General features: G+C 43.1%; 2 protein-coding genes across 2 annotated transcripts; one reads left to right on the top strand and one right to left on the bottom strand.

The window, feature by feature from the left end:
- Positions 1-662: 662 nt before the first annotated feature.
- Positions 663-11,848, top strand: fktn (fukutin). Its single transcript, XM_027281931.1, is given in 12 exon segments — positions 663-1,369; positions 3,380-3,436; positions 3,517-3,640; positions 3,643-3,681; positions 3,684-3,715; positions 3,925-4,071; positions 4,151-4,281; positions 8,960-9,092; positions 9,188-9,317; positions 9,415-9,548; positions 9,644-9,768; positions 11,361-11,848. Coding segments are annotated over 12 exon segments (1,368 nt in total). The 5' UTR covers positions 663-1,267; the 3' UTR covers positions 11,575-11,848.
- Positions 11,686-12,904, bottom strand: ufc1 (ubiquitin-fold modifier conjugating enzyme 1). Its single transcript, XM_010752801.3, has one exon. It carries the CDS (start codon positions 12,584-12,586, stop codon positions 12,071-12,073), a length of 516 nt encoding a protein of 171 aa, XP_010751103.2. The 5' UTR covers positions 12,587-12,904; the 3' UTR covers positions 11,686-12,070.
- Positions 12,905-12,908: the final 4 nt, after the last annotated feature.

Below are 12,908 nucleotides of genomic sequence, written 5' to 3'. Positions count from 1 at the left end.
ACGGTGTTTATGGTACAGACTGTGTATAGGGTACAGACAGTGTATATGATACAGACGGTGTAAATGGTGCAGACGGTGTAAATGGTATAGACAGTGTATATGATACAGACAGTGTATACGGTACAGACGGTGTTTATGGTACAGACGGTGTTTATGGTACAGACTGTGTATAGGGTACAGACAGTGTATATGGTACAGACGGTGTAAATGGTACAGACTGTGTATAGGGTACAGACAGTGTATATGATACAGACGGTGTAAATGGTGCAGACGGTGTAAATGGTATAGACAGTGTATATGATACAGACAGTGTATATGATACAGACGGTGTAAATGGTGCAGACAGTGTATATGGTGCAGACTGACAAGTCCCACATGGACCAAAAATATGGAAGGTGGACCGGTAGCTGGAGAGGTGCCAGTTCACCTCCTGGGCACTGCCGAGGTGCCCTTGAGCAAGGCACCGACTGGCTGCGTCACTCCACCATCTCTCTCCACATTTGCATGTCTATGCCGTTGTACTGCATGTGTGTGTCCGGGTTAAATGCATGTAAATAAAAATAAAAAATAGAGTGAAAAAAGAATTTCACCATTGAGGGATTAATAAAGTATATCTTCTTCTTCTTCTATACGGTACAGACGGTGTATACGGTACAGACGCTGTATATGGTACAGACGGTGTAGTATATGGTGCAGGTGGTGTATACGGTACAGACGGTGTATATGGTACAGACTGTGTATACGGTACAGACGGTGTATATGGTACAGACGGTGTATATGGTACAGACGGTGTAGTATATGGTGCAGGTGGTGTATACGGTACAGACGGTGTATATGGTATAGACGGTGTATATGGTACAGACGGTGTATATGGTACAGACTGTGTATAGGGTACAGACAGTGTATATGATACAGATGGTGTAAATGGTGCAGACGGTGTAGTATATGGTGCAGGTGGTGTAAACCCACTCTGTATGGAAAGAGTCAGGAGAGACCTTCTGTTATGATTTGGAGATTTATCAGTAAAACCCAGCAGGAAGGCACCAGGCTTTTACTGTGAAGGTCCCAGCAGGAAGGCGCCAGGCTTTTACTGTGAAGGTCCCAGCAGGAAGGGGTCGTCCATGGCCTCGGGTTGTTTTAAAGATGGCGGTGTTTTTTTGACACCGCGGACAGTTCGGTGTTTTTCGCGCCTTTGTGTGGTTTTGCCGCCGTTAATCCGACGCGGGGAGCGCCGGTTTGACGTCATGAATAGCGGGTGACCGTGCAGATGCCACGTGTGAACCGGACAGCTGTTTTGTTGCTGCTGATCGTCAGCAGCTCGGTGTTCCTGCTGTTCCAGCTGTACTACTACCGGAAATACGTCAGCAAGGTGAGACTTACTGAAATAAGTCAGTAGATGTAGATGTACTTTAGAAATACTTTAGAAATACTGTAGATGTACTTTAGAAATACTGTAGAAATACTGTAGATGTACTTTAGAAATACTGTAGATGTACTGTATATGTACTTTAGAAGTACTGTAGATGTACTTTAGAAATACTGTAGATGTACTGTAGATGTACTTTAGAAATACTGTAGCTGTACTGTAGAAATACTGTAGATGTACTGTAGAAATACTGTAGATGTACTTTAGAAATACTGTAGATGTACTGTAGATGTACTTAAGAAATACTGTAGATGTACTTTAGAAATACTCTAGATGTACTGTAGATGTACTTAAGAAATACTGTAGATGTACTGTAGATGTAGTACTGTAGATGTACTGTAGAAATACTGTAGATGTACTTTAGAAGTACTGTAGAAGTACTGTAGCTGTAGTACTGTAGATGTACTGTAGAAATACTGTAGATGTACTGTAGAAGTACTGTAGATGTACTGTAGATGTACTACAGAATTACTGTAGATGTACTGTAGATGTACTGTAGATGTACTACAGAATTACTGTAGATATACTGTAGATGTACTGTAGATGTAATTTAGATGTACTTTAGAAATACTCTAGATGTACTTTAGAAATACTGTAGATATAGTACTGTAGATGTACTTTAGAAATACTGTAGATGTATTGTAGATGTAGTACTGTAGATGTACTGTAGATGTACTGTAGAAATACTGTAGATGTAGTACTGTAGATGTACTGTAGATGTACTGTAGAAATACTGTAGATGTACTGTAGATGTACTGTAGAAATACTGTAGATCTAGTACTGTAGATGTACTTTAGAAATACTGTATATGTACTGTAGATGTAGTACTGTAGATGTACTTAAGAAATACTGTAGATGTACTGTAGATGTAGTACTGTAGATGTACTTTAGAAATACTGTAGATGTACTGTAGATGTACTTTAGAAATACTGTAGAAGTACTGTAGATGTACTTAAGAAAACTGTAGATGTACTGTAGATGTACTTAAGAAATACTGTAGATGTACTGTAGATATACTTTAGAAGTACTGTAGAAGTACTGTAGATGTACTGTAGAAATACTGTAGATGTACTGTAGAAATACTGTAGATGTACTGTAGATGTACTATAGAATTACTGTAGATATACTGTAGAAGTACTGTAGATGTACTTTAGATGTACTGTAGATGTACTTTAGAAATACTGTAGATGTACTTTAGAAATACTGTAAAAGTACTGTAGATGTACTACTGTAGAAATACTGTAGAAGTACTGTAGATATACTGTAGATGTAGTACTGTAGATGTACTTTAGAAATACTGTAGATGTACTGTAGATGTTGTACTGTAGATGTACTTTAGAAATACTGTAGATGTACTGTAGATGTTGTACTGTAGATGTACTGTAGAAATACTGTAGATGTACTGTAGATGTACTATAGAAGTACTATAGAAGTATTGTAGATGTACTGTAGATGTACTTTAGAAATACTACAGAAGTACTGAAGATGTACTGTAGATGTAGTACTGTAGATGTACTGTAGAAGTACTGTAGATGTACTGTAGATATACTATAGAAGTACTATAGAAGTATTGTAGATGTACTGTAGATGTACTATAAGTACTGTAGAAGCACTGTAGATGTACTTTAGAAATACTACAGAAGTACTGAAGATGTACTGTAGATGTAGTACTGTAGATGTACTGTAGAAGTACTGTAGATGTACTGTAGATGTACTATAGAAGTACTATAGAAGTATTGTAGATGTACTGTAGATGTACTATAAGTACTGTAGAAGCACTGTAGATGTACTTTAGAAATACTACAGAAGTACTGAAGATGTACTGTAGATGTAGTACTGTAGATGTACTGTAGATGTACTGTAGAAATACTGTAGAAATATAATATATAGAATTTAATATTTTTAAAGAATCATATTTTAGATTTAATTTCCCAGCATGCCTTTCTTCTGCAGTCTGGTCCCCACCTTCTGAGCCGCACTGGTCACCTGACTGCTAACGACATCCAATGGGTGAGTCAGAGCTAATGTTCCCCGTCATGTTATGACAGCTGTTGCCGTTGTAACAGTTGTGTTCTGATTGGTTGCCACAGCAAACAGTGAAGAAGTTTCTGGCGTTGGCTCAGCGCTTTAGGCTGCCGCTGTTCCTCGCCGACACTGCCGCACTCACACTGCTCTCCCAGGATGCTTTGCGGCAGCGTGACCGGCTGGTGCGTGAGCCCACTGCAGCTTCCTTTGCACTGGACGGCCAATCATGTCCTTGCTGTGCACGCCAATCTGTGGAAGTATGACGTGAGTGGTAGGATGTGTTCACAGTCCAGAGACTGGGAAATAAGAGAATCTTTCTAAAATATAAATTGTGTTTTTATCTTTTAATATTTCTACATTTGTCAGTAAATATCTGAAAATATGTGTGTATATAGATATATATATATATATATATATATATATATTGTTGTGTGTGTGTGTGTGTGTGTGTGTGTTTTGTTTTTGTTTGACAGCCCGGCTTCCTATTGGCTGCAGAACAGAAAGGCTTTGACCTGCTGGAACTGCGAGGAGTGGACCCACGTTTGGCTAGTCTAGACACCCTATCAGGAGAGGAGATCCCCCTGCACTTCCTGTTCCGCAACCACGGTTACGCCATCCAGGTGTGTGACACCTGACAGCCACACAGAAACAGAGCAGGTTTTTGTATTTCTCTGTGTGACTTCATGGATTTTGTTCCAGGTGGTGTTCCTGTACGAGCGCAGCGGGAACTATCTGTGGCACGGACCGCTGCGCCTCAAAGCCGACATGGATCGCAGCTTCGCCCCCTTCAAACTGCTTGACTATGGACGCCATGCCGGAGCGTACGACAGGTAAAGCACGACGAGCTGAACATGAAGACAAACACCTGGGCCCAGTATTTCAAAAGTGATCTGACAGGATTATCCTGGTCGGATTGGATTAAATCTAGATCTGATCTGAAAACTGGATATTTAAACACATCCAGAGAATCCTGATCAGGAAGATCAGGATTCGAAATAGCTTCAATGTGATTTTAGAACATGCATCAATGTATTTCAGTGTTTGTGTACAAACTGATTATTTTACGTCATCAAAGCAGATGCTATTTTGCTATACAGTGGGGAGAACAAGTATTTGATACACTGCTGATTTTGCAGGTTTTTACACTTGCAAAGCATGTAGAAGTCTGTAATTTCTATCATAGGTATTCTTCGACTGTGAGTGACAGAATCTAAAACAAATATCCAGAAAATCACAGTGTATGATTTTTAAATAATTAATTTGCATTTTATTGCATAACATAAGGATCTGATCACTTACCAACCAGTAAGAAATCCAGCCCTCACAGACCTGTTAGTTCTTCTTTAAGAAGCCCTCCTGTTCCCCACTCATTACCTGTATTAACTGCACCTGTTTGGACTTGTTACCTGTATAAAAGACACCTGTCCAAACAAACTCCAACCTCCAGAGAGCTGTGTAAGGACATCAGGGATAAAATTGTAGAACTGCACAAGACTGGGATGGGCTATAGGACAATAGGCCAGCAGCTTGGTGAGAAGGCAACAACTGTTGGCGCAATTATTAGAAAATGGAAGAAGTTCAAGATGACAGTCAATCTCCCTCGGTCTGGGGCTCCATGCACGATCTCATCTTGTGGGGCATCAGTGATCATGAGGAAGGTGAGGGATCAGCCCAGAACTACACAGCAGGACCTGGTCAATGACCTGAAGAGAGCTGGAACCACAGTCTCAAAAAAAAAAACAATAGTAACACACTACACCATCATGGATTAAAATCCTGCAGCGCACGCAAGGTCCCCCTACTTAAACCAGTGCATGTCAAGGTCCGTCTGAAGTTTGCCAATGACCATCTGGATGACCCAGAGGAGGAATGGGAGATGGTCATGTGGTCTGATGAGACAAAAATAGAGCTTTTTGGTGAGCGTTTCGCGAGATCTTGGCCAACAACCTCCTTCCCTCAGTAAGAGTATTAAAGATGGGTCGTGGCTGGGTCTTCCAGCATGACAATGACCCAAAACACACAGCCAGGGCAACTAAGTAGTGGCTCCGTAAGAAGCATCTCAAGGTCCTGGAGTGGCCTAGCCAGTCTCAAGACCTGAACCCAATAGAAAATCTCTGGAGGGAGCTGAAAGTCTGTGTCGCCCAGCGACAGCCCTGAAACCTGAAGGATCTGGAGAAGCTCTGTATGGAGGAGTGGGCCAAAATCCCTGCAGCAGTGGTGCAAACCTGGTCAAGAACTACAGGAAACATCTGATTTCTGTAATTGCAAACAAAGGTTTCCGTACCAAGTATTAAGTTCTGTTTTTCTGATGTATCAAATACACTGCTCAAAAAAATTAAAGGAACACTTTTTAATCAGAGTATAGCATCAAGTCAGTTCAACTTCTGGGATATTGATCTGGTCAGGTAAGTAGCTGGGGGTGTTGTTTATCATTTTCATCTGTTTTGGTGTTAATGAAATTAACAACAGGTATACTAGAGGGGCAACAATGAGACGACCCACTAAAACGGGACTGGTTTTACAGGTGGAGGCCACTGACATTTTCCCCCTGCTTATCTTTTCTGACCAATTTCTCATTAGTTTTGCATTTATTATTTATTAATATTTAACTTCCATGCCACTACATTTCTACATGGATTGACTTTAGCTTGTATATATTTTTAGATTTGTATATTTTATTTTATTTTATATTTTTTACATCTATTACTTATATTTTATGTCATGTCTATGCTGATTGCACGGGATAAGAGGGAAATGGAATTTCAATACTCTGTATGTCCTGTACATATAGCAGAAATTGACAATAAAGTTGACTTGAACTTGAACTTGAATTTGGCTAGAGTCAGTATCACTACGGGTTGCATGGTGCAGTACCTGGACCCTACAGAGGTTGCACAGGTAGTCCAACTCCTCCAGGGTGGGACATCAATATGGGCCATTGCCAGAAGGTTTGCTGTGTCTCCCAGCACAGTCTCAAGAGCATGGAGGAGATTCCACGAGATGGTTAGTTAATCTAGGAGACCTGGACAGGGCCGTAGAAGGTCCTTAACCCATCAGCAGGACCAGTATCTGCTCCTTTGTGCAAGGAGGAACAGGATGAGCACTGCCAGAGCCCTACAAAATCACCTCCAGGAGGCCACTGGTGTGAATGTCTCTGACCAAACAATCGGAAACAGACTTCATGAGGGTGGCCTGAGGGCCCGACGTCCTGTACTGGACCCTGTGCTCACTGCCTGGCACCATGGAGCTCGACTGGCATTCGCCACAGAACACCACAATTGGCAGGTCTGCCACTGGCACCCTGTGATTTCACAAATAAGAGCAGGTTCAACCTGAGCACATGTGATAGACGTGAACGGGTCTAGAGACGCTGTGGAGAACGTTATGCTGCCTGCAACATCATTCAGCATGACCGGTTTGGTGGTGGGTCAGTGATGGTCTGGAGAGGCATACCCTTGGAAGGACGCACAGACCTCTACAGGTTAGACAACGGCACCCTGACTGCTATTAGGTGTCAGAATGAAATCCTTGGACCCATTGTCAGACCCTACACTGGTGCAGTGGGTCCTGGTTTCCTCCTGGTGCACGACAATGCCAAGCCTCATATGGCGAGAGTATGCAGGCAGTTCCTGGAGGATGAAGGAATTGATACCATTGACTCACCCCTATGCTCGACTGACCTAAATCCAATAGAACACCTCTTGGACATTATGTTTTGGTCCATCCGATGCCGCCAGGTTGCACCTCAGACTGTCCAGGAGCTCAGTGATGCCCTGGTCCAGATCTGGGCGGAGATCCCCCAGGACACCATCCGTTGTTTCATTGGGAGCATGCCCCGACGTTGTCAGGCATGCATACAAGAATGTGGAGGCCATACAAATTACTGAGTACCACTATGAGTAAGACATTTTGGCAAAATGGACTAGCCTGCCACATCATTTTTTTTGCTTTGATTTTGGGGATGTCTTTGAATTCAGCCCTCTGTAGGTTGATAGTTTTCATTTCCATTAATGATGTGGCATCCTTTCGTTCTTAAGAAATTACCCAGTCCACCTCAGGAAAGATATCCAGTGTGATTTCTTTTCCTGTTGAGATCTGATGTGTTTTCAAAGTGTTCCTTTAAGCAGATTCCTTTGAGCAGTGTACTTATGTCATGCAATAAAATGCAAATTAAATATTTAAAAATCATACACTGGGATTTTCTGGATATTTGTTTTAGATTCCGTCACTTGCAGTTGCAGAAATTACATGCTTTGCAAGTGGGGAAAACCTGCAAAATCTGCAGTGTATCATATACTTGTTCTCCCCACTGTAAATGACCATAATTATGTTCAGTGAGAGCCTTCTATATAAGGGAGACAAATTAGATTAAATGTTTCTAATTGTGTCACTGACCAAGCTATATACCAGGAAAGTAATGCAATTACAATTTCAAGCACTTTATTCAAAATCCAATAACTTAAAAACCTTGAATGTATCAATACAATGAAAGCATTTCCAAGGATTTCCAGCGGTGTCCTTAATAGCTGAGTGTCTGCTGGCTGTGAATGGACTCTGAAAGCAGAAGACAGAGAAGGTTTATGAGTATATTTTTGTCACAAAAGCATGACATCATCACCAGCCTCACTGTAGCCTCCTGACACTTCTGAATGACCCGTGTAGTTAATACTCGTACTGTGTAACGTTACGTTACAAAGTACTGCAGCAGCCTGCTCTGTGCACATGCAGCCTATTACGTAACGCTAATAAACTGTGAACAGGTTGGTGTTAGTTTAAAGAGGTATGACGTAACACTGATACACTGTGGACAGGTTGGTGTTAGTTTAAAGAGGTGTGACGTAACACTGATACACTGTGGACAGGTTGGTGTTAGTTTAAAGAGGTATGACGTACGTCCGATTAGTTCAAGTTAAACCACTGACAAAGCTAGCTACCTCGCTAGCCCGCAGGCTGCTTAGCACACAAGTCAATGCAGCCGAGTTAGCTCCGGTTAGCACGGGCTGGTTTGAATCAGGTGACAGGTCAAGAAGTTGCTTATATGATATGTTGGTTGGCGTTCGTATGGTCTTAAACCGCTGCACATTAGATGACGGTAAACTTACACTTCTGACGTGAAGTCGTGCTCCCAGCTGCTCCTTTCCTGAGGTAGTCCGCCATGTTTGATCATGGTGATATGCCCTGCCAGTGTTTGAAATACAGGTGAAGTCAGCAGGATCACGTTGTTCCATGACTGAGGAAAGGAGGACTTCAGTATCTGGATTATCCTGATCCAGATTACAGGTTTTGAAAACTGGGCCCTGATGTTCAGTTTGTAGACAAAATGTTGTTAGTTTGATCACACAAGTGTTTGATTACTGTTCTGTTTCCTCTCTGCTCTTCATATATCAGATCTATTGCAATATATTATATTACATCATACATGTATTATAATGTAATGCTTCTGTTGGTTATCTGTTGGTTAGGATTAGGTTTTTTCTGTTTAACTGTGTTTGTTCCGGCACCCTGCAGGCCGGAGCTGGTCCTGACGGTCCTCGATGGCATTGACGTTCGAATCCCTCGCAATGTTTCCCACTTTCTGTCTGAGCAGCAACACGCTCGCTTCCTTGAGTGCCGTTACCGTGACGCCCGCAACTTCCTGCAGGTGAAAATGCTGATTAAATATGAAGCTGAACACCATGAGATGACTTGAGGATGTTTTGGACACGCTCTCTCTGTCTCCACTGTCTGTCAATGCAGCTGTACCCTGATGACTCGTCTCCAGACGCCGTGGACTTTCGGAGGAATGTGAAGTCATTGCTTCATTTAGCCGCTCGAGTCCTCGCTCACCTCGACATTCCCTTCTGGCTCAGCAGCGGCACCTGTCTGGGTAACATGCTAACATACTGACAACATACTAACATCACAGTAATACGACACACAACATGCTAACATCTCTGTCCGTGCCTGCTTCTCGCCCCCTGAAGGCTGGTTCAGGCAGTGCAGCGTTATCTCGTACAGTCGAGATGTCGACATCGGGATTTTCATTGTAGAATTCAGGTCGGACATCGTTGCAGCATTCAGAGACGCTGGCCTGTCACTCAAACACAAGTTTGGAAAGGTGAAAACTTTTTTTCTACTTTTTCATTTATCCTCATCTTATTCTGAAGCTGGTGTGTATTTTATTTTGAAGGCCTGTTTTATTTTGAAGTGCAGGTGGAAGACAGTCTGGAGCTTTCCTTTTTGAGTGACAACGTCAAATTGGACATTTTCTTTTTCTACGAAGACGGAGACATCATGTGGAATGGAGGAACGCAGGCGAAGAGCGGCAGGAAGTTCAAGTTAATAAAGTTTAAATATAACTTATATATAATTACTCATTTAAATATTCAACTTCAACTTTATTTATTTATATAGCACCTTTCATACTGAATTGTAGCCCAAAGTGCTTCACAGAACAGAAATAGACAACAGAGCAGTTTCATGAAAAACTAGAAATGAAAAGTAAAAACATAAAACTACAACAATAAAACAAATAAAAGAACCTATAGGATAAAAAGCATAATATAAGAACAGTTGCAGTAAAAGTAGATATGACCTGTACAGTAAATAAGAACCAGAGATAGAAGTAACAGGGAGTGATCAGGACATAAAAACTCTTAAGTTGTTTTTTAATAATGTCTACAGAGGTGCAGTCCCTCAGGTCCATAGGCAGGCTGGTCCAGAGATGGGGGCCGCGGTAGCTAAAAGCAGCCTCACCAAACTTTTTTGTGGAGGTTCTGGGGACAACTAGGAGTCCAGATGCCGAGGATCTGAGGGACCTGCTTGGTACATACCTCAGTAGCATGTCACAAAGGTAGGTCGGTGCCAGGCCATTAAGTGATTTAAAAACCAATAAGAGAATCTTAAAATCAATTCTAAAACTAACAGGTAACCAGTGCAAGGCTTTTAAAATGGGGGTTATGTGTGCCCTCCGTCTGGTCTTTGTCAGTACCCGGGCTGCAGAGTTCTGTATCAGTTGTAAGCGGCCTAGTGTTTTTTTAGGAAGACCAGACAGGAGGGCATTACAGTAATCAAGTCTTGAGGTGATAAAAGCATGAAATAGTTTTTCTGTGTCAGCCTTGTTGATGAATGGTCTGACTTTGGTGATATTTCTAAGGTGATAGAATGATGTTTTGGTTATGGTTTTTATATGGGTCTCAAAGTTGAGGTCGGAATCAAGGGTCACTCCCAAGTTTTTGACCTGATCTTTTGTCTTTAGGGCCAGGGATTGAAAATGCTGGGAGAGGTGTTCTCTTTGGTCTTTGGGCCAGAATATTATTATTTCTCTTTTCCTGATTAAGTTGAAGAAAGTTATTTCCCATCCAGACATTGATTTCATCTAAGTTGTTGATTGGGATGAGGTCGTGTGGGGATACTGCGATGTACAGTTGTGTGTCGTCTGCGAAGCTGTGGAATTCAATGTTATGACTTCTAATAATTTTGCCGAGTGGGAGCATGTAGATGTTGAACAGAAGGGGCCCTAAGATAGAACCTTGAGGGACTCCACAGGCAATAATATTTGCATCTGATGAGAAATCACCCAGTGTCACAGTGTAGTCCCACCCAGTCAGATATGACCTGAACTAATTCAAGGCCACACCCGAGAGGCCAACCCAGTTTTCAAGTCTGTTTAGTAAAATATTATGATCAACTGTGTCAAAAGCTGCACTAAGATCAAGTAGGACCAAAACAGAGTTTGTTTGAGTCAGTATTGATTCTGATATCATTGAGTACTTTGACCAGTGCAGTGTCTGTGCTATGGTGCGCTCTAAAACCAGACTGAAAAGTCTCTAAGATATTAATAATTGTAATAAAATTATTATATTTCATGTTTATGCTAATTTAACGTCACATGACATTCATTTAGTTTTTTTTTTTTTTTTTTAATCAGGTACGTCTTCCCTCGCTTCTCGCTCTGCTGGGCGGAGCTTCTGGAACTGAAAGTTCGCGTTCCGTGCGAAACTCTCGACTACGTGACAGCGAACTACGGCGTCACCTGGGGCGTCCCCGTGCGGAGCTGGGACTGGAAGCTGTCGCCTAGCAACGTGCAGGAGAATGGGGTGTGGCCTCCAGCCGAGTGGGTGGAGCTTATCCAAGTTTACTGAGGAAACACGAGACTGAAAAATAATAAACCAGGTCCAAGTGAGACCACGTGAGACCAGAGCAGGTCCACCAGTTGTGTAAATGTTTGATTCAGACGCTGTGACTGCAGCCTGTCTTATTAAATATTAAATCATCTTTATTGTTATTAAATCTTTACAGGTCACTCTGTTTACACTCTGAACTGTCTGTCATCACCTTGTCTGTCTGACGTGGAGGTGGAGTCACTTTAATACAAAACAGAACGTTTGTATTCAAAGAAACTTTTTATTTCTCAAAGAAAATGTCTGTCTGCCTGTCTTCTGTCTGTCTGTCAGTGTCTGTCTGTCCTCTGTCTTCTGTCTGTCTGTCAGTGTCTGTCTGTCCTCTGTCTGTCTGTCTGTCATCTGCCTGTCCTCTGTCTGTCAGTTTCATCATTTATGGTTTCCGGTCTCGTGTTGATGTTTTTGTGGTTTCCGGTCTCGTTCAGTTTTTCACTGTTCACGTTTAGACCTGGTGACGTCACTCCGCCGCAGCCTCGCGCTGCCGCTCCTTGTGGACCACGTGTCCTTTGCTGATCAGGTCCGGGACTTCCACCGCGAGCCACGGGCCGAGTCCCAGCGCCATCAGGTGCGCGAGGCCGAAGCGCGGCGCGTTCCGGGCCCAGAGGGGCGCGAAGTGCTCGGTCAGGCAGATCTTCCCGCCGCGGTACATCTTCGCGGTCTTCCCGTCCAGCTCCGGGACCGCCACTTCGGGCGCGGTGTCCGGGTACGTCACCGGGATGTCGAACTCCAGCCGGAACTCGTAGCGCAGCAGCTCGTGGATGAACCAGCACGTACCGGTCCAGCGCGTGCCGTCCGCGTTGGACTCGAGGCGGAACCAGTCGTTGTCCGCCGCCTTGTTCTGCTCCACGAAGTGGATCAGAGCCTGGTACTCCTCCTTCAGCCGCTGCGGCCACAGCGCGCGGTCCCGGGGCCCCGCGTGCGTCTTTAGCAGCGGGATCTGCGACACCGCCCGGCGCGTGGCCTCGTCCGCCATTTTGTGTCTGAAGAAAAGAGTCGAGCTGAGACGGATTCACTCCAGAACCGAGCAGAACCGACCTGTGCAGACCGGGACAGACCGGGACTCACTCACACGTCTTGTCCTGACGTGGACTTCCGGTCTGCAGCTGCGCAGAACCGACCTGCTCTAGTTAACACGAAACACTTCCTGTACAGGACTTTCAAAATAAAAGCACTAATTGACATGCATTACCATTACCATGGCAACACGATGTCACGTGTCTGCATGTTCATATATTCATAATGAATTATTCATATATCATTAAAAATGAAGTAGGTAAAAACAACACAAGTCTGTC

The sequence above is a fragment of the Larimichthys crocea genome, chromosome IX (assembly GCF_000972845.2).
Source record: "Larimichthys crocea isolate SSNF chromosome IX, L_crocea_2.0, whole genome shotgun sequence".
NCBI lineage: Eukaryota > Metazoa > Chordata > Actinopteri > Sciaenidae > Larimichthys > Larimichthys crocea.
Note: the sequence above shows the minus strand (reverse complement) of the source record. Positions and strands in the feature narration are given on the sequence as shown.

Coding starts and splice junctions, on each gene's coding strand:
- ufc1 (XM_010752801.3), bottom strand. CDS start 12,586: ATGGCGGACGAGGCCACGCGCCGGGCGGTGTCGCAGATCCCGCTGCTA.